The 22,990-nt window shown below is 39.4% G+C and overlaps 1 protein-coding gene across 1 annotated transcript; it reads right to left on the bottom strand.

Moving 5' to 3' along the window:
• Nucleotides 1-7,050: 7,050 nt before the first annotated feature.
• EIF2S3 (eukaryotic translation initiation factor 2 subunit gamma) lies at nt 7,051-22,318 on the bottom strand. Its single transcript, XM_075033493.1, has 12 exons — nt 22,181-22,318; nt 19,793-19,856; nt 19,166-19,293; nt 18,920-19,041; nt 16,849-16,943; nt 15,439-15,597; nt 14,337-14,471; nt 13,330-13,424; nt 12,255-12,399; nt 11,675-11,844; nt 10,514-10,686; nt 7,051-7,588 (listed from the first exon to the last, which is right to left on the bottom strand). The coding sequence occupies exons 1-12, from the start codon at nt 22,247-22,249 to the stop codon at nt 7,525-7,527; spliced, it is 1,419 nt and encodes a 472-aa protein (XP_074889594.1). The 5' UTR covers nt 22,250-22,318; the 3' UTR covers nt 7,051-7,524.
• Nucleotides 22,319-22,990: the final 672 nt, after the last annotated feature.

Here is a 22,990-nt window from a genome sequence, read left to right as displayed (position 1 = left end):
AGAGGCAACAAAGAAGAGCTGGTGCCCTGATTTGTTAGAATCCTTAGGATTGTGGTACATGAGACTTAATTTGTGAATCTTTTTTTTGCAATTGTAATGAAATATTAAAAAAAGGTATACTAGGCTTTAGAAAGCAACTGCTTGAACTGAAAAGTTGGTGTTTTATAAATGCATACCCTGCAATTTCTTAATGAAGCCTTCCTCAATGCAAGTAAATATCATATAAACATTATTTCAGCAGTTTTCATCCATGCTTGAACATGGTGTTCTGGTTCCTTGTATTTATAAAAGACATTGAAGAATATGTATTTATTTGAATATTTGAGGCAATTCCTTCAGCAAGATGCCTGTTCCTTGGCACCAAAAGTCTCTTGCCTGTTCCTTCTTCATTGCACAGTACCCATGTTAGGAGACTTGTTTGTTTGTTTGGGTTGTAATCCTTTCAAGGTAAGAAAGGAGGAGAACTTATTTATGTACTTTTAACACTTACGTGCAGTTTTTGACTGTCACAGCTGGTATGTTATTCACCACATACCAAAGCCTCTGTAAAGATGTTTATTCTACCCGGGTTTAGTCTGGAAAGGCATGAAACAAGCACGTCTGCTATGCCAGTAGGATGGACTGGAGTCGTACTAGAAATTACACATGCATGTATAGATGTAGCTTTACAGAAACAAGAGCAGCAACACAAAGCCAGAGCGCATTCGTCATTTTAGCATCATGGTAAATGAACATCAGATATTAAGCCAACTGTGCCAAAAGAATTATGGCAATGGAAGAACTGATGAATGACAAGTAGCATACGCAGAGAGTGGGGACTGCAGTAAAAAGGCAACTGAACATGTCGTGCGTGCACAAGCACCATCGTATGGTCAGGAGGTGACAGGGTCTGGAAACCAGCAGTTTGTGCAATGCTGCTGTTGTTATTATTAAAGGCAGGGCAGCTGTTTGAAGCTTTGTCAATGTTTAGCCCCGGCCTTGCAGCAAGAAGTGACCCAGAACGGCTCATGGAAAAACAGCAGAAACTCCTTTTCCAGCAGCGAGCTAGAAGGAACTTTTGAAAGGGCTACAAAACTAGTGCAACAAAAACATAATTTTAAAATGCTTTTGGATTTTGTATATACTAGAACAAAATCAGCAAAGATGTTAATTGAAAATTCATGCTTCACCCCTCCAGAACAAAATCTGAGATTTGGCTGGAAATGGCATTTCCCAAATGCATAGTGAAGTCTCAGAAATAATTTCCAACACAGCACCTTAACTGTGCACCATTGCACAAGATATCTACTTATTTGTATTGAAGAAGCATGATGTATTACATCATGCTGCCTTCTTAAATATTGAAGTAATGCAGCCTGGCACAGCAATGTCTTCAGTCAGCATTGTATCCTTTAACAATGCTTTAGTTCAACTTGAGCCAATACAAAATACTGTATGAGAGGTCAAACCTCCTCCCTGTTACACTGTTCAAAACCACTCAGTGCCTCAACCAGGAAAACAGAGCGAGACAGAAGCTAACGTAACGACTGTTGAACTAGCAGAACCACTATCACCCTCGTTTCCCCCCCCCACATACACATTTTATTTTGGCTAGTTTAAGGGAGTTCCCTGTGAGACACTGGGAGAGCACTCTGAAAAATTATCTATAAAACTGTTTTGTCACCTGAATAGTTACCTGCTCCATCATTACGTATATTTAACTCCTGCAACAACAAACTTTATACATCAGTATATAACCACAGGGCTCTGGTGATTATGTAGAGCTTAAACTTTTACTTTTAGGAACTAGGCCTTCATGTTGGAGCCAAGGTGGTTAAAGAAGCAATGTCTTTTTGCCTTTATAGGTATGAATACAAATCAACTTTTCCTAAAACCTCTTCTTTTTAAGATCTACAATGCAACAAAATAAAACATCATCCTACATTTTTGCCGAGTCCAAGCCTACCCATGCTTTGGAGACTTTCTCTTTTTCTCAGTGTTCTATAGCTGTTTCTTCATACAACGAACCTCAATAAGCATCATGCAGAAGTACAAGCTCTTAGCTTTATTTCTTTCCTGCATCACAGATTTACTCTAGTTTCTGCACAGCCATTCACTGATCTTTTTCTAGAGAGGTAGTGTTATTTATATGCAACAGTGTAAGTAGCACAAGTATATATGTACTAATGCCTTAGAGAAAACTTCACTATGAGATTAAGATAATGACTCTTTCTCTCCACATTTTCGTGAAACCAGGGCTTTGAAAGCCAACCTAAGGTGTTAACAGCAGCAGCACCACAACTCTGGGAAATGCTCTCTTCATATAACCCTCCTCCTTATACACCCAACCAAAATGCAGATACTCCACCCGTACTCTCAGCTGTGCCTCCTTTCTTTAATCAGCTCAGAATAACTCCTAAAAATAATGAAGCAGGGGAAACTGCCAGAATTTGGGGGAAGGAAAACCAGAGATGTTTTGGGTTTATTTCATCCATCATTCACTTGCATTTTTACTGCTTGGAATTGCAATATTACAGTTACAATATCCTGGCTTGAACTGCGTTATCAGCGTGAATTAATAGATCTATAGAACTGATAAATGCACACAGGCTGGGATATAGTATTAGTTTAATGGAGATAGAGTGCAAAGTCATACATATAAAGTCTTAAGTTACATTAGGTATCTGAGAAAACATGAAGGTTATTTTCTACCTGGGGAAAGCAAAATAGAATTTCCCATATTCCCCGTCACCTGAAACCTTATGACAGAAATTTCATTTTAAATCCAAGCTGCCAACAGAAAAGACTGTCTCTCATCTACATCTCTCCTTTCATTTCAAAAAAAAAAAAAAAAAAAATCAAGTTTTTCAAACCTGTTCCCTCATCCAATTCACTGCACATCTGTACAAGCATTAGAGCTGAAACAACCTGTATGGGCAGCAAGCACCCAGGAGCAGGATAGGTCTAAGCTTCAACAGCAACCCAGACTTCTGCTCCTTTAAAGCAGCTGTATAACCACCACTGTCATTAATCTGACATTTCCCTATTTTAGCAGGTTCATGCTTCTACAGAAGTTACGAAGGTGACTGACCTTCATTTTAAAGATTCCGGTAAATGCATTCTTCCTAAATTTTTCTTTATAGCAAATTTAAGGTAGCAGGTGATTTTCTTGCCTGTTACACAGCAAGATCTGAATGGAAGAGAACTTGGAACAGGGCACTGGGGAGACACTTCTATGTCTTTTGTCACTGTTAGTAACTCAATGCTAGTCTATAGACAATGAAATCTTCTGTACAAATAGGGATGGGCAGTAAAGGGATCACTTTTATCTTTCATTTTCACAGAGAGAACTGGTGGGAGAAAGGAAGGTTAGGGAGAAAAGAGGAATAAACCAAACAAGCTCTCCTGTGGGTGTTATTCCACTTTGGAGCAAGTCGAGTTTCCACCTGGAGTTAACTACAGTCACAGTTCTGAACACTGGTCCTCCAAATCCCCGTAGTATCCCGACAGTTGTTGCAAGTCTCGTGCCGTGAGGAGCGTACATAGAGCGGATTCAAATCCACCCGTGGCACCCCGAGTGATGAGGACTTCAGCATTCTACGCTGATGTGGAAGAGGTGCGAGTCCTCACTGTGAATGAGGTATATGACCCTTGATAGCGGGAATAGGGCGTTTCTGCTCTCTTAAAAAATGTTTTGCTCCATTAATAAGGTTTTCACACTTACCTGGATGGGAAGCAGAAACACTACAAAAAAAAAAAAAAAACCAAAACCAAACCAAAACAGAACCCCAGAGGACTGTTCAAAAGCAGTTTTTCCACTGAAGATAATCTCTAGCCACAAAGGCTCAGATATACAGCGTAGTGCTGGAGAGCTGCTCTAGGTCAGGGGTTGCACACACACCTTGGAGAGCAACCACTCCTTCCTCCTCTAGTTTCTGTTCAGTTTTAAACTTGACTTCAGTTCCATCAGAAACAACAGGAAACTAGCATCCACTTTTCTTAAAAATAACCTCATTTCCATGCATAAAATCAAGTGAAGCAGCAGTCACCCCACTGGCATTTACAAAAAGCTGAAGTGAAGAACTACTTGCAGTTTTGTCCACCTTTGCTTCCTTAAAATGCAATTCCTTAAACTAGGTAACCAATCTAACAGGGCAATACAGTATTTGTGATACAGATAAACATAATGGAGAACTCTGTTTCTTAAGTAGCTTGTTTAATTTGAGTGAACCAGCAAAAACTCCCCTCCCTGGAATGACAGTCAGCCAGCATCTCTTGCTAGTTTTAATACAAAAACAATCACAGGTCAATCAAAACAAACCAAACCCAAACCAGGTAGTAGTTAACTTACACTGGTCTGGTAGGTTTCTTAGATACCAGAAGTCTTTTGCAAAGTATTTGTTGAGGTAATACACTCTCCTCCCCACAGTGAAGAGGTACCACTACACTAGCGCCCTCCTAAAACCAATTACCAAGATCAGACAGATGACTGGAAGCGAGTCAGTTACCTCGGTGTCAGTACTGGTGCCATGTGAGATGCCCTGCTCTATCCAGCTACCACTCCAGAATGCGGCAAGCGTTGACAGCTGCCCATTCCACACATGTGCCCTGGCTAGCAAAGCCCTTTGAAATGCAACTGCACACCTACGTTCAGGGAGCTAAATCTGACCAAGGGTTAAAAAAAAAAAATAAAAAAATCACTCTGAAACAAATCAGAGCGCTCACAACTCATCTGTTACTATTTTCATCCTGGCCAAGAAAACTGAAGTAATTTTCAACTTCCTTAGTTTTACATGGTATTTTTTTCTCTCGTCATTCATCTGAATCTCAGCATCACAATTCAGTGAATGCAGAGTGGGTGGACACAGACACATCAGCACATAATTTATTTACACTTACACTGTTCATACTTGGCTCTCCGATGCTGCAGAGTCATGTGCTTCACGTGTTCATCGAAGTCTCAAAATGTTCCCATTATTCTTCACTCACGCCAGCAGAGTCAAAGCTTTCCAGTTAGAGGAAATGTAACATCTTGGCAGTAAAAAAGAACTTGGCATGTTATCTGTCCCCCAGCCCCTACCCTGGTGTGATAGGATATGTAGCACACTGTTGATGTCATACCTAAATCATAGCTGACACCTCAGACTACCAATAAATGCTCCTAACCTCCCTTCTTCTCTTGGGAAGGATCAGGAATAGACTTTGGGGCAGACACACTATTCCGTAACAACTGTCCCACTCTTAAGCGACTCTTTTCTGCACGACACAGCACACGTGCACAAATAACGAACCTAAGTCCACCATCAGAAAAAAGTGCAGAACAGTTCAAAATACAAGAAACTGCCTTGGGAGAGGGCTGCAGCTGCTAAAAAACCCTAGCCCAGCCTGGAAGAGCCACCGTGAAAGCAGGCTGATACAAGAATGGGCCAGAAGCAAAATTTGCTACCCTGGCACTTCATTGCCTCTATTCTCTCTCTAGTTCCCACCAGTTCCTGTGTGCACTATCAGAGAAACAAAACATGACTTAACATTTCAGAGGGAACAAGACATTCATAAAGCATTTCTTAATGTTACTGATAACATACACCTACCTAATAAATCTGGTATCAACTACAGCAGTATCAAATCATGCTTTAGACCTAAATTAAGTAACAACCTATGGCTACTAATCCTAGCACTAAGAAGATACTAGTACTTCGCATTTATTACCTACCCAAGTGAAGGAGTACATGACATATTTTGGAATGATTATGGCACTTATTTTTTAAATTGCAGATCAAGAGATTAAGCCCCAATCTCCAAAATATCTGGATGCCTAAAAAAAGCCTATGGGTGCTTAACCAATTTCTCAGAAGCATTTCAGCATTTCTTTATCATTAAAGCCACACATTCAGTGCATTTCAAAAGAACTCTTTGGACTAGATTTCACCCTGGTGGTGGTGTCATTCTAGCACTCTGCAGTAGCTTACTTTCTCTTCTGTGCTCACCCTCATGATCCCAAACTAGGCAAGACGCAAGTTTATCCAAGTTCATAAAATTACAAAAATGAGCTTCCAAAGCACGGAAGATGCAGTCTTTGAAACACACATTGAAGACTATACTGGTGAAGTGCTAGGAGAATCAGGAAGAACTACAGCTGACTCCCTTTCTTTTAAGAAGGAGAAGCAGTATACAAAAATTAACGTATTTACTCTCAACACCACGCGAGGTAGTAGTACTTTACAAATGGAGAAACTGAGTACAGGAATGTAGATGGAATAAGGGAACACAAAATACAATGCAGAATCAAGAACAAAACTCAAGCTGCTTCACCAAGGTCCATTTTGATGAGTGAAACGGTATTTACCTTTAGAATGCCCTTGAAGATATGAAATACAACAGAAACCAGGCTTTGAAAATAAACACAGTACTTTGTATAAAAAGTATGGAAAGTAGCATGACTTGCTAGTCTAGTATCTAAAATACCTAGAACTATGTACATTAGTACAAATGAAGAAGTAAAACCTAAATGGATTCAGGTATTAGCACCCTACAGTAAGTTTATTACATTATGTTTTCTCCTAAGGAGTGTGATTCAGCTAGCTAAGCAAAGATGGTTTTACACCTTTTTCCTCATCTCATTCCAAATCCCCCCCCTTCCCCATCATTACCTTCTATAGCCTTTTCCAGATACTTTATAGTTCAAGATCATAGCTAATATTTGCTCAATATAACTTTGAAATAAACAGTTTACTCCTACTGTATAAAGAGCTCCCAGGTCATCCACAGAGTTCCATGATGGCAAACAGCTATGTTTCAAATTAAATCACATTCTTTTCATAAATCCATTCTAAAATAAGGTCAGAAACAGTACTGCCAGTTCAGATGCAGTTTACTTGTAAGTTTTCCTTTGGGGGATTAACCAAAACTTGTTGTTATATTGGAAGTGACAAATTTAAGTCAGTCAACATTGCCATCCTAATTACAAAGTGTAATACAGCTAGAATCCTAAAGTCGGAACCATACAAACTAAGGAATAAAGTTTTTGCTGTCAACAGCTATCTAAACAAAACAAGATGTTGTCAGAAAGGGTACTAGTCTTCAAGAAGAGCTTGGTTTTTTGCTTTTAATTCTTGTACTGCTTGAACAATCACTGCAGTCTTTTGTTACTCAGAAAAATTGTATGAATTAATGAAAATAAGCAATATTTTATTTCAATACCAGATTTATGGTTTGTGTGTTACACTGGGGCTGGCTTGACTGATATTAAACAGGTATGTCTGAAACACAAAATGACATAAATTAGACATGCCATGAGACATGTACAATTAATTTCTACTAAAATGTGGATAATTAAACCCACTTCTACACCAATTCTTTTACACTTTTAATGGCGAGAGTGACTAGTATTTTAGTAAGAGGGTAAAATTCAATAACATGTACAAGGACAGCCATACAACTCAAAGATACTGTTTGCACAGCTTCCAATTCCACTGTGAAAATATACCCCCTCCAAAATAGAAATAGGCACTTCATCCTTAAAAATGAAGCACTCTCTTTTGTTCTTCAGTCATCATCAACAGTTGGCTTGATTGTCACTCCTCTTCTGATTTGACCCCAACCAATTAAACTGCAAAAAGAAAAAAGTTTAATGTTACTTTTAATAGTAGACAGAAATATCCTGGATAAATCAACAACCTCTTGTCATTCTTACGCCTTCAGTTCTCACAATTTGAATTTTCTCCACTTGTCTCCTACCCAAAACATCCTACAAGATCTAAGACTGGTTAGCAGAAACACAGAATAAATAAATAAAAAAGGATGAGGGACAAAGAGCATTTGTACATTTGTAATCAGCTAAGGATGTACCTTTGAACAGTAAACTAAAAATCTGAAAATGTTGTAACTTACGTTGTACTGGTAGACTGTAAGTCTATTCACAGCTTGATCTCTTTCACTTATGCCTCAAGTGCTGCATTACTTTCAAATAGAAATGAAAATGTGAAAATTCAGACAAGATGATACTAAGATTATAAAGAGAGCTGTTACTCTCACTGAACATGTAACCTATAAAGGTAATGTTTGAGTTATGGCCTAACTGTGGTGATACTGCTCAATTTAGGGTTAAACACAATGCATTGTCCTTTAAGGATGACCATTACTCTATAGTTTCACTCTGTAGGCCTCCTTACTTTATATAAACAATGCAGACTTTGCCAACTATACCCTTGAAAAAGGGACTAAAGACTGATCAAAAGGAAACATCCTGCTCCAGAAGGCACCGGCTGATTGCCAAAGAAACATGAACTAGGGGCGAAGTAAAGGCAGCAGGGGAGATGGTGACCACCAACTCAATTAGAGACCTAAACAACTCACCCTCCACATGCTCCTTGAGCATGCACTGTAGAATAAAAGAACACTGCACTTCTAACTCAAAGCGGAGAAAACCTTAGCCCAGTAGAAATGGTAGCAGATAAGCGACTACCAATAAAGATTTTGGGGAAGGACTTTGGAAACTAAGTAGGTGAATCTAAAACTGTATAAATTGCTTGCTTGCTTAACTGCAGGGTGTGCCAGCTTTGTGGAACTACCACCTAGCGCCCATCTTTGCGCAAAAATGAAATAATGTCTCTCCCGAGTGTGTGATTATTGGCTTGTTGCACACCGGGTAATGAATCCAATTCCCAGACAACTCAACTCTCAGGTAAGCTCTACTATTTATATTCAGTAAAATTAAGGCCCCTTTTACAGGCCACTGTTGCCTCAGAAAAATAAGCTTTTGTAAAGAAATTAAGATTATGTCCGTTTCCACAGTCAGCAGGCAGTCCATGTCATTAATACAGCCTTTAAAACGTTCCCAATTTCTGGCAAGGAGATACACAGAAACCACATGTGCATCTCGATTTAATTTGCTAAGCAGTAGAGCCTGTCTCTGCACACCAGAAAAGGAACTGAAGCATATAAGCCCAGCACTTCCCGCTTTTTAGGACCACATCCATAGCTTACAACTAGTCCACTTTTGAATTCACCATTCCCTGGAATCACTAGTGTATCCTGTTTGCTTGGCCATTTGCTGTTTAATCTCTATGTGTCTATGTATTTACTTTCTATACCTCCTTTTCATCTCTTGCGTTCTCACTTTCTTCCATCTTTTCAGTACCCCATTGCCTCAGGCTACAAGTTCCTTTTCACAGTACCAACCGTACATTATCTTTACTCCTACTGGATTTTATTATGCTGCTCTTCCCAGTTTGCCTCCTTTCCCTTTTCTCAACTTTGTCTCCTTATGTTGTCTCTCTATCCTTTTAATACAGCATAGAAGGCAACTTTTTAATAACAGGATCTCTATAGCAGGCTGCCACTACTCGCCCACCCCATAATCCAGAGTCAAGCAGGCTTTCCAGCAAAATTTGCTCATGTTTTTCAAGTGGGAAGTAATCTACAGAAGCAACAAAACTCACATTAAAATTTACATTGGCTAGCAGTCTATAGCTGAAAAAAAAAAAAAAGCATCATTTCCAATATAAATAGTTTCTCCTCTTCCTTCTGCTTTCCCTGACTTGATTTGGGTCCTGCCTTTTTTTTTTTCCCCCCTCCTACTGTTCAAGGCATGTTATCTTTTTCCTTGTTATTTGTTGGTTGTTGTTTTTTTTTTTTTTTCAGGGAGTAATCTCTTCCATAATTTGTCAGCTAGCTCTGAGACAGCAGGCACTAAATTCCCATCTATGCTTTCTTGTTGATCTGAAAAAGAAACATGCATCCATGGATATTTAAAGCTTAGTTCTTTTTCATACAGTAGAGACTTCTTGTAGTATAAGGGAACACGGCCATTTTTACAAGAGCTGTGCAGGGTCAACACATCTAAATACCCTTAAGTTCTTATGATGCTCATATAGTCTTATGGAACACGTAACATGTACAGTATGCATAATCATCTAAAAAGAAGTATGGCACTAAGATTAAAATAAATCATCAACCAATTCTGCTCATCATTTTCAGCCTCCAGACACTTCTGTGCAGTCAGACATTTTGTATTTGTAATATGAATGGGTCAATCCAGTTGATACCTTTTTCTTTCCTCTCTGCTCATAGTACATAAACTACTCGAACCTTAGAATGTCCCTCCTCCATTCCCCTGCTATTACTTCATGGTTGCAGTAGGAATCATATACAGCTCCACAGGGAGAACACCATTGATTTAGGTGTGTATAAAGACAAGCTTTGACTTAACATTACCAGAATTTCCAAACTGCTCTGCCAAGATTGCCTGCTGTTAGCTCAATTTACAGCATGGCAGTTTTGGCAACAAAACGTGAACCTCAGATGTTTCTTGGTCTGTTAACTAATAGGTATCTACCCAATTATAGCGCTTCTCTGAAAAAATAGGCTAGTAATGAAATGAAACATTCCACAATAATGGTGTCAATGTGTTAGAGAATCCAGAAGAATTTTTAAAACAGACATACACTTACCTATTCTAAGACAAAATCTGATCCATGTATTTTTTTGTTAACATGTAACAACCAGGTACTCTACCAATTTAGCACCAACTTACCGCCAGTGTTTCTCAACTCTTCGACTCAGGGCAATTTTTTCTCCCACTTCTGTGCATACTGGGTTAGTTAGCACAATCTTCCCCAAGTCAGCCTTTACTGCACTGACTCTCCCTCCAGTAGATAAGGATCCTATGTTTACCATCAAAACTTCATTCTTCGATAATTTTTGCACCTGAAGACAGACATACAAAACTCTGAAACATAAGCTTTAGTATTTAAAAAAAACAAACCAAAACACAGACAATATCAATATCTTCTGTTACCACATGCCACAAAAAAAGATATAGCTGAGAAATGCAAAAACTATAAATATCCCCACACACAAACCATGCACAGTAGTGTCAGTGGATAAAGTTTGTATGTGAAAGGACAAATACATAAATATGTTGTGCATGTAGTACTGTAGGTTCTTGGTATGATATACTTTCTTGGGATTTCTCTACATTTTCTATAAAACATACTGATGATTGCACATACTGTATTAAAAGTGTAAACCAGTCTCAGATATTGCTACAAACTGGAATGTTATACCACTCTAAGATAATCTGGATATTCTCCTTTCCCTTATGCCTACATACATAAAAAAGATTTTTCAAAATATAATTCATTTCACAGGATAAAGAGAGCACTGAAGCACTTAACATACTGTTGCATGAAGCACTTTATAGATTTTAATGCTAACGGGGAAAACTATGATCTTCTAGTTTGATTTGTGTAAAATGGACTATGGAACACACAACTGTGCCATGCATCAAGTTCCGTTTCTTTTCAACTACAGTCTTTCAAAAATACTTAGCTTTAAAAAGTTCTTCAGAGAGATAATCTACAAAACATATGGAAGTAGGAAGTAGATCAGTATGTGTATAAAACTAATTATTGTACAAAGGAATAGGCTGACAACAAAGGAAAACAACTACCAATGCGTTTGGAAGAATACCTAGCTTCAGGACACAAATCCTTTACGCTACTTTAAACTACTCCGATACGAATTCCTACTCCTCTGAAAGCATTATTCTGTAATATTAAATAAGCAGGTAAGTTTAGTGACAAGCATATATGAACAGGGAGACAAAATTACTACACAAGATCAAAAAAATGTATATACTAATGAAACTTAGCACAAGAAGAGAAATCAGGAAAACCAAAAAAGGGGTACAGACCTTAGCAGCTTTCTTGTCTCCTTCAGTGCGCACACCTAATAGTCGTCTCAGCAAGAAATAGGAAATTTCTAGCTCTGTAAATATTTCTGGCAGTGCTCCAACTGCACCAAGAACTTGGCCTACCATTCGGTCAGCCCGACACAAAGTTGGATCAATCTTAGTTCCAACACCTACAACACAACAAGGAAAGTCACAAAGAGTAACTGAAAGGTAGCTGTCACATTTACATATTAAAATATTTGAAGGAGATTTAAAAACAGCAAACTGAGAATGTACTGGTGATTCCCTATTACCTGGGCAGCACTTGACTATGAGCTCTGTCTAAACAGGTAAAGAAATATTCTACTGTTAAAGCTGGTACAATTAACAATGCAAGTTGATCTGTATTGGCCAGTGACATTCAGGAAAATTATTTATTTATTAAATATCTGATTTTCACACCCATGTTGTCTCTCTACATGTAAGAATTATTTGAAATCGCTCATAGCCTTTTTGTTTACTACACTGAAATGCACTGTTGAATGATAACAAGTGTTTTCAGTAAGCATAAAGAAATCTTTTCATAAGAGAATATTCTTACCTATAAGACCTCCTGGAGCAGCATATTGTAGATCATTGTGTTCGGCAAAGAGTGACACAATTTTGGAAAAGATTGGCTTGCACATGAGTTTTCCTTCACTGTCCTTGGACACAATACCAGGCCGGACCTCAATTTCCTGGCCCACCTAATTACAGAAGTGAAAAAGTGATTAACTGCTTGTTTCTCAGGAACATAAAGCTAACTCCTAGTCACAGATAAGACCTACTTATCCCAAGATCTACTATTTATAAAAGTCCTTAGTTCTTGGCTACTGTAGAACTTCTAGAACTTCTGTTGCACTGTTTATTGCTAACTGAACAATACTGAAAGCTCTGTATCTTATAGCTAATGTAAGAATTGATTTTCTTTTCAATAAAATTCTTAAAACTGCTTTAGCAAAGGATCTTTATCAGCAATAGTTCCAACATTTAAATTTTCGTTTAGTTTTTAAAAATGACATTTCATTTAGAAATGTTACAGCACTGAGAAAAATTGAGCTAATTTGATCTGTGTAACTGATCAGCATCAATAAACCACAAGACAAAGAAAATACAAGCTGTATAAATGTTCAGAGATGTAGTTTGCTTTCCAGTCTAGCAGAGCAACTTTTAAAGTTTCCACCTATTGACAGTATCCCACAAGCAAAATAAAAAATAAAAATATACAGAATACTTAAATGAGGAAGTGGCACCTGTGGGAACCCACACCCATTTCCGATGTACTTTTAAAGTTCTTTTGCTCCCCTCTTCCCCCCAATAATTCAGCAAGTAAAAGTGGTAAGACAGAAAAAAATAGCTCCCTCAGTTTTTGTAAGCAATGAAATCAGTATGATAGTTAGCAAAAGTTAAGACTACAGTAACAAAAATATATTTAAAAAATAAAAATCAGTGTTTCTTGTTCTGGTATTTTAAAACAGGAAGTAAAAACAAGACACAGACAGAAAGGGTAAGTGCCACCTGACTGTATTCTAGTTTAAAAAGAAATTGATTATATAGGTTCATTTTGTGCTAAGCATGGAAAAACTCTACTCAATATTGTCATTACAAACCTCCAGACAAGAAAGGGGAAAGGTTACCTTTAAAACACCCTTTAGAATACTGCCACCAGCTACACCTCCCTTAAGGTCATCAACTTCACAGCCAGGCTTGTTGACATCAAAAGATCTAATTACTGAAAAGAATAGACCATAATCAGGTTTATATTTAAGATCAGGTTTTTAAAGAATTAGTGTCTTTCTTCAGCAACTTTGACTCCTTCCCTATACTTATGAAGGTATACACATATTTATAAATATTATAAAAACGTAATTCAGGAAGAACACTAAAACATGATGAATATTTTATTCTGAATTTATAACTATATAGCTGATTTTGTTCTCAAAACCATTTAAGCTGCTCATATACCTGAGTGTTTTTTAAAACTGTTTCTGAATAGCAGAAATTAAGTTATCAAGTTCAGTATTTGAAAAAGAACACAATGATCAACTATATTACAAAACCCTTTCAATATTCACAACGTCAATTGTGAAGACTGGAACCTTGTTTTAATGTGGTCAATTTTTATGCATTCTGAACATGTTTTGTAGGTCTCCCATGTTTTATGTGGAAAAAAGGGCGAACAAATGGATTCATCACAGTGGAAGTGAATTTTGTAATATGCTGGACAAGAACTGAGACTTTGACAATTATATCCAGGAGACAGGAGACTAACACAGAAAATCTAACCAGGCTACCTATAACAGTTTCATGGAAATAATTTAATTTTCAAATTCAACAGTTTGTCAGTACTTTGTTAAATCAAATTTAAATTCACAGCAACTAAAGGAAATAAATTTCTTGTCTTTATTGCATTTTAATTGCATAGAATATACACAAAAAACAGCAAGTACCTCAAATAGATTTAACTATAGCAATTAACTACGAACAAACAATACAGCTCTCAGAAAATATGCAAGTTTTAAAATAAGAGCACACTCCTTTTAAACCTACATCTTTTAAAAGCATTCAGCAACATGCTATTCTAACTGTAGATACCTGTAGTAAATGGTTAGCCACAAAAGCCCAGACCTAAGCATTTACATACCAATAAGCCTTGGTTCAGATGTGAAGTCTCGCAAAGGGACTGGGATTTTCTTCACTATATACTCGCAAACTACCTCAATGTTGTATTTCAGCTGTGCTGAGATTGGAATTATTGGAGCTCCTTCTGCAACTGTACCTGAAACAAAATCAAGTTCAACATCAAGCTTTAATATAGTATTTACAGCAATATGACCAAGTGTTCTGTCACTGTTAACAATATTAATGAATTTCAAGGCACATTTTATGCATATTTCCCAAAGCAGTAACTATCAGAGTATTTACCCTTCGCTTCAACAAAAATCCTAATTTTATGGAAGGATGCATTTACTTATCAAGGCTTATTAAATATTATTAGTTTTAATTATATCCATGTTTCTTGTGATAACTCTGGTTCTCAAACTCCAAATTTACACATCAAGCCACTCTGAAATAGCTGTTAGGAACAGCGTATGCAAGACAACAGTTCTGAACTAATTTAAAAAAAAAGACCCATTGGCTACTTTTGATGGTGACAATCTAGCTCTGCAGCTTTTCACATACCCTAGCTAAAACAGATAAGCAGGGAAGACAGTGGAACCTCCTGGGAAAGATTAAACTCAAAGCACTAGACTGAAGTTGAACAGAACTTCATGGACAGAGTAGGATAACACTGCCTGAACTGGACTTACAGAGGGAGATAAAAGACCAATCTTTTGTGATTCGGTAAGAGAAACGAACACTTTTATACCTACAAGGTGCCCCTAACAAGCACTGCTTCATTCTCTCCTGTACTACAGTAAAATCTCTACCAAAGAAACAATCTGAGAAGAAACAATACCAAGAAGAAACCACAAATTCAGTGAAGGCTACTAGAGAAGAGCTATTGCTATTAGTTTTACATCAAGAGCTCCGACCAACAGCCTTAACACTATTGTACATAAGCAGCCTGAAACGGGTAAGAAGCAAAACGCCAATGGTCTGGTTTTTTAGATTAACAGACTATGTACACCAGCATCGTCTAGGTAAGAGAAGCTTTTCTATAAAAATATAGAAAACCATAATGTCCATGTTCCAACACTGAAGTATTTCCACCGCTAACTGGATTTCTGCTGTTGAAAACTTACCTTGTACAAATGCAAGAATCTGTTCATACTGTTCTTTAGCCTGGCTCTCCTTCACCAAATCAATCTTATTCTGTAGAATCAAAATGTGTTTCAGTTTCATGATTTCTATAGCAGCTAGATGTTCTGAGGTCTGGGGTTGAGGGCATGACTCATTACCAGCTGAAAGAAGAAAAGTGACTGCAATATAGAAACTATGAAAACAGACAAAACTCCTACAGTTAGGACATCTACTTTCCATTGTATCTTTATTTAAAAAAAAAAAAAAAGACAGTCACCTCTCAGTAAGCTACCTGTGAAGCATCCAAGTTAATAAGCACCTACTCTTCCCCAGAACAGTAGTATCCACACAATATATGATGGATGAGAGGTTGCCAGAGTGGTTCCCCTATTCTACTTGCTCCCAGGAGAAACACACATCTAAAATTTTCAAAGATACTGACAGCTAACTTGTGTCTACTTGACTTATTCCATCCTTTAGGTTTCCAGACATCTCAATACTGACTGTAGCATAATGGACATTTCACCTTTCAAGAAGTATCTTAAAATTCTATGGCATTTGCTTATCACTAAAGCCATAAAAATGCCAAGATCCCCAAACTCTGTAACGCACTATAAATATATCAAGTACGTGAACAGGGCAGTTATCAGCATGGTTTGGAGCCACCCAAGAAGCCAACTTTGGCCTGATGTGCCATTATGGTGGTTAATCTCACTTGAAGTTTGGTCTATCACGCTTTCTAGATCTAAACAGGCAGAAAGAACGACAGCTCATCATCTCTCTCAGACTACTTGAACTACAATATCTGAAGCTGTTTTTCTTGTTTGTTGACATGCCCTATTCTAGGTAAGATAATTACTATTTATCACTGCACAACACTGAATTGTTCTATAGACATATAAAAATCAGTTTTACTCTCTTCCTATTGGTTGCAAATCAGAAGAAAAATTGTCTGATTCAAGATAAATCACCTGTAATTTGATTTTGCCCGTATTCATCTGGGTTTACTGTTTGTACTGATGTTTGTGGACTCTCCTGTATAGGAAAGGCTACATACTTGCTTACAGCAAACTGAAGCTTCAGAGAAACTCAAAATGGACCTGTAGCTAATCTATTTCCATAAAACAGTAAAAATTTTACAGTACTATACCACTACAAGGTCTCCTCTTACCTAACTAATCTTCTATCAATTGGGCCAGCTACCAGACTAATGAATATGTATAGTGATGTTTAAAAAACCCCAGTGTGTTAGGGTACATTTTCTTTGTACCATCACTTTATTTTCTTAAACACATCTCAAAAGCATTCACTTGTTTTAATTACTCACCCCACCCCACTAAATTTTAAAACCCATATAAAGTTGCTTCATGATATTAAAAAACAGAGCTCTGCTTTTGTGTAGCAATCATTACCTATCAACAGTAAAGCTGCATCCATTACTGCTGCACCGTTCAACATAGTAGCCATCAAAATATCATGGCCAGGACAATCCACAAAAGAGACATGCCTGTTGTAGAAGAAGGTTAAAAAGAAGTCCAAAAGCTAAATTATCAACAGTTTCTCTGACTGATTTATGTGAGTGGCTAGGCAGACACAAAAGTTAAAAGCATCCTTAAAACAGATAGATAAACAAAACATTTCAAGACAGATGCTGAGAAGTAATACCTTAAAAGTATTTTCAAAAAAGTTCTAAAAGAACACAAAGACTACTGAATGGTTACTGAATAGTTGTTCTGAGTTTTAAGATTTGATACCATATATCCGTATTAGGTACTGCTTTAATATTTCCCAAATTTACTTGTAAATTAGACCAGATTTAAATGCACCAGAATAAAAAAAAAACCAAAAAAACCCCAAACAACACAGACACCACACAGGATTTCTCTTATCTCTTTTAAAAGACGTCTCCCATTCTCCAATTTTAGAATCTTTAATCACATGGTTATAATCGCACTTCAAAGATTTATCTACAGTGTTACAGCTCTTAGTTCCAACCTTATGATTTTATTGTGCAGACCATATTAGTCAATTCACTACATTCTTGCCTGAACCTATTCAGTGAAGAATCCTTGTTTTCTGGTAGCATGCAACCAAAAAGCAAGGGACTAATTTGCTGCTTCGCTAACAATGTTAAAAATCTACTATAAGCAAATAAACGGTAAGACAAAGAATCCAAAGCTTTTAACCAATAGTTTAACAATGGCTGCACGACTGTCACACTTCAACAGAAGTTTTTGTTAGAACAAGTGCTCTACTGGGAGTCTGAGGAAAGGAAGGAAATACGTGATTACAGCACTACATGTGTTTTATACATAACCATGAACTAGGAATCTTGTCGTACAACAGCCTTCGTGACTACTCTCATTTAAGCGATCATTGTAAAGACCCATGTAACAACTGTTGTGGTTACTATGCTTGCATAGTGACCATGCTATACTTTATTAGAAATGAAGCCCTGGTTTCGGCTGGAATAAAGTCAATTTTCTTCTTAGCAGCTGGTATAGTGCTGTGTTTTGGATTTAGGATGAGAATGTTATAACACACTGATGTTTTAGTATAAACACTGCTTAGCAACAGCTAAGTCAAGGACTTTTCAGCTTCTCATACTGCCCTGCCAGCAGAGGCTGGGAGCGCACAAGAAACACGGAGGGGACACAGCAAGGACAGCTGACCCAAATAAGCCAAAGGGGTAGTCCATACTGTATGATATCATGCCCAGTATATAAACTGGGGGGAGTTGGCCAGGGGGCACCGTGGCTCAGGGACTGGCTGGGCATCGGTCAGTGGGTGGTGAGTAATTGTATTGTGTATCACTTGTATATTTTATTATTATTATTATTTTCCCTTCCTTTTCTGTTTTATTAAACTGCTTTATCTCAACCCAGGAGTTTTACTACCCCCCGCCAATCGTCTCCCCCATCCCACTGAGGGGCAAGGGGGGAGAGTGATCAACCAGCTGTGTGGTGCTTAATTGCCAGCTGGGGTTAAACCACAACAAGTTAATAAAGAACACCTGGCCTCCAGTTAGAGGCCTGATGTCACATTAACCATCAGGCTTTCATAGATTCATTTTAGGAACTTTGAAAAGTTTTCTGCCTCTAGGAAGAAAGAGTTTTTCTAGGAAGAAAAAGTTTAACAAAGGGCACCCTCCAGAGAGGAATTTTAAAGATGCATTTGAGAGGTCCACATTAGTTCTCATTTTAGTGGCTTTAAAATGTACTTGTACTAATACCAGAAAAATTTCACTTCAGAGTCCTGCAAATACCCAAGGACAGAAGACACAGCTGTGCTCTGCCATGGACTGTGCATCACGACTAATAAAAACAAGGCAGTTTGGATGATACCTTAGATCAGTGGTGCCCAGCATCTAGGAACACGTGGTCTGCCATAACAATTCATTCAGCTTACAGCTCAATCCTGACTATTTTCAGTTATGTAAAAGGAAGGAAACACAATTTATACCATTCATTTTACAGCAGTTACCTGACTAGTTTAAAGTTCCCTTTGGTGCCAGGAATATCCGTAGGGAACTCATCTGGGGTGCTACTTCCACAGGATCGGTAACACTCTGGCCGGGAACAGCTTGGGTCATCCAGCTTGTAAATCTGTATGTAATTTTTAAAAATTGAGAAAAAAAGTTTAATTCGTCAAGGGTTAGTTACCTATAAGCGTACATCCATTCTGAAATATATTAGCAACATATTTGCTAGTTTTATAGTAATGACTCACCTTTGCATTAGCATAACCCAGCTTGATTGTAATATTTCTTTCCAGTTCATTTTTAAATCTGACAGTATGAACTCCAGATATAGCTTTGACTACTGTCGACTTTCCATGGGCTACATGACCAATTGTACCTATGTATTAAAAGCAAATGTTTTGTCAATAAACCATTGTTTAATTTTGTGCAATGTTCCATTATGATCAACAGATAATTACCCCAAACTCTCCGTAGCCAGTAAGTCCAGAGCTCCCATCAGAAGCACGTATGGGTTTCGTAATATTTTTTGTTTAAGCAAACAAGATCCTAAATTGAGCTCCCAATGGACAGATCTTTGCATTTTCATGAAACTCATTTCAATGCTTAATTTTAAGGTAAAATAAACTTTGCTTTAGCAACTACACCCCACTTCATTCAACAATGTTTACAATGAAGTAAAATCAGTGCTTTTCAAGTTAAAAGGGTTTGACAAGTCTCTTCCTGCACCTTGATAAAATTTATTATGAAAACACTGTATCTATATTACTGTTTCAGTAAGAATTTCTTAAAAATGTTCTCACATAGGTACCATATGCTACTGTATGAGCACCAGAGTCACATTAACGCACCCCTCTTCTTCAGAAGTTTGTTTTTACCTATATTAATCGTTGCTTGTCTGCTGATGACTTCTGGTGAAAGAGGCGTCAACTTGGTAACATCCTGTATGAGGGAGATTTTAGAATTTATTCATCTTTTATCTAAATGTTTAGAGAGTACTATAGGTATCATCTTAAAAATTATCCAGTAGTTCTATTTAGAAAAATCCAACCAAGCTCATTAAAATAATTCTAGATATGCATTCCAGTCTTTTAAGTATCTGAAATAGGACAAAAAGTGAACAAAATCCTGACTGTAAATCAGCATAGGTTGCAAATCAAAACACTGGTTGTAAAATGGTATAGGCTGCAAGGTGTTAAAGGATGGAAGCAAACAAAACAAACTCAAAAGAAGCTCTAGCACACAAAATTCCCCTTACCTACCCCCCTACTTTAAATTACACATAACAAGCAAATTTAAATTAACTTTCCAGGGCCTACATGGTGAACTGCACCTATGTTTTAAAAAACAAAGGTTTGTCAATAAACTGTTGTTTAATCTGCATAAGGTTCCATTAGAGTCAATATATAATTACAACTAACACTTTGGAGTCAGGAGGTCCAGAGATTTCATTAGTGCCATGGATTTAATTTTGTTTTTTTTTTAAATGGCTACTTTTTCCTCAAATACTGTTATTGCTACTTTAGGTACCAGACAAAAAATCTGCTGTCTTAAATAGCCTGTTGCATGAACCTACTGGTAGCACCTGGCAAATCAAAACACTTACAGATATGTTTTGTATAGTTCAAAAGCCAACTATGAAAGAGATGTGTGGGGTTTTTTTTAAAGCTGTTTGTCCAGATATTGGAATCCACTGTAATGTTCCGCTGTACTATTTTTGAAACTGTTTACAGTTCATTTCCATCTTGCACTGAATTCATATGGATGAGCTGCTCAGTTCAAGCAAAGATTCACAATGCCAAGAGTCCTCAGTGCAGGACAAGATATAAAGATTTTGCCAAGATGCAAATAACGCACACACACTAAGCCATATCTGGTTACATTAAACCATACCTGGTTTAAACTGTTACATGCAGGTTCTGTGCATAACAAGCAAATAAACTTAAAACACATCTATGCAAAAACGTAATCGCACTCATTCTATTCCCAAGTATTACATGAATAAAACATTCGTGTTCAATACACAACAAGTTTTGTCCACCTAACACAGGCAATTACATTTATAGTTCTTCTATATCTAACTTAAAATGACTATGCGCGTGGAAGTCAACGATGGGAACATGACCTGCAGATGGCACCATCTAGTAGGGTGACTAGCACGTAAGCGTGATGCAAATCCTGTCATCAAGAGAATTGTTCCTGGTGCACACAATTATGCATGCATGCAATTTTTCCTCAAGACTGGTATAAGGCTAAGTTAGCTGTAAGCTCCAGTCAATTGTAAGCATTCGAGGGCCAACTGAAAACGTACAAAATTGGCCTTAAAGGTAATAATTCTCACTGACCTCCCAACTAGGTCTATCTGCTCTTTCTGACTGACAAATACCATGGTCAACAATGAAAGGAAGTAAAGAAACTTTTTGAAATTACTAACGTGCTTCACTGATGAATATCAACATGCTTAGCTGTAACACAAAAAGAATTCTTGTGCTCAAACCCCAAGAGTATCAGACCTTATTGCTGTAAAGACAAATAAGCTCTGCTAGTTTGCTGAACACCAGGGAGGCAGCAATAGGATTTTTGACTGGTTTTGTCCGCATGCATGAGTCTGGTTTTGTCTGCATATATGTGTGGTAAGTGGGACAGCCCAGGCGAGACATTTAATCGTCGAGACTGCCACAGCAAGAGACCACTGCAACTGGTTTTCTTGGGAGTTAAGAAAACTTTCTTAGTAGAGCAACCAAGACAGGGCTGGCAACCACTTCATCTAGCCTGCTGGGAAAGGGAATACCAGTTTATGGTTCTGCTTCGGAGAGAGAAGAACCTTTAACTTCACTAAGCAGGCCAGCCCTTACAAGAAGGAAACTGCAGGTCTCCGCCACCGTCACACAACGGCTTCCCTCGCCAGCCCGCCGAGCCCGGGACTCGCCCCACCGGCAAAGCCAAGCGCCTCATCCAGGAAACCCAAACCCGCTGCGACCGGCCTGACCAGCTCCCGGCGCCGCCGCTCAGGCCCCGCGCCTCCCTCCCTCCTTCCCTCAGCCCCGACGTGCTGCAATTCACCCCCCCTCACACCTCACCGGCCCCAAGCGCCGCGGCGGGGCGCGGAGGGAGGCCCGGATCCCCCTCAGCCTCCGGCCGCCTCTCCCCCCACGCCCACAACAGCCCTCCCGGCCGCCCCGCTGCCCTCAACCGCCCTTCCTCGGCGCCCCCGCCCGCGGCCACTCGCCCCCGTCCCCCCGGTCGCCCCCTCGGGCGAGTCTCACCAAGGTGGCGAGGTCCTGCCGGCTGAGGTGCGGCTGCCCCAGAGTCACTCCCGCCTCATCCCCCGCCATCTTGGCCCGAAGAGGAAGCGAGGACGCCCGGGCGCCCGCCTGACCCCCGGCTCGACCCGTCCACCGCCGCCACCGCGGTACCCGGCACCCACCGACCGCGGTGCGGACGCCCGTCTGCGGGGACCCGCCGCGGGGAAAGGTTGCGGGACCGCCGTCAGCCCCGCCGCGGAGCGGGAGCGGCTCAGGCGCGCCGCGGGGCAGCCCCGAGAAGGACCCCCGGCCGTCGCCCTCACGGCCGGATGATGCAACCGGACCTGCCGCTCCGCGTAGCGTCGGCGCCGCCAGCCGGGGGGGGGAGGGAGGGAGGGCCGTGCGCATGCGCGGGGCGGCGGCGGCGGGAGCGCGCCTCGCGCCTGCCGCCGGGTAACGGTCGTGGGCTGAGGGCGGTGAGGGGCGGCCCTGAGGCGGGGCGGGGGGGTTAAAAGGGACCCCCGGGGAGCACGAGTGGGTGGTTTTATTTGCGGCTTTGGGTCACTACTGCGAGGACGAAGGTCAGGGGAATTGGCACCTCGAAGTATTTCTGTGAGAAACGGGCTGCCTTTTGACAGGCCGTGGTTGCTCGGTGCTGCATGTAGTACGGGCGTCAAGTACCACCACTGCTTCGGTAGGGTAATTGGGGTGGGAACCTAGTTCGGTTGAAAGATACACCGAAAAAGGAGATTCATCCAGTGTCTGGGGTTTAGGCATCAATATTTGTCTCACAGCGTGGCGGTGTAGGTTTGGTTGGGGCAGCGAGTGGGT

This window comes from Buteo buteo, chromosome 8 (assembly GCF_964188355.1).
Source record: "Buteo buteo chromosome 8, bButBut1.hap1.1, whole genome shotgun sequence".
NCBI lineage: Eukaryota > Metazoa > Chordata > Aves > Accipitriformes > Accipitridae > Buteo > Buteo buteo.
The sequence above is the reverse complement of the archived record's forward strand: the minus strand, read 5'-3'. Positions and strand labels throughout refer to the sequence as shown.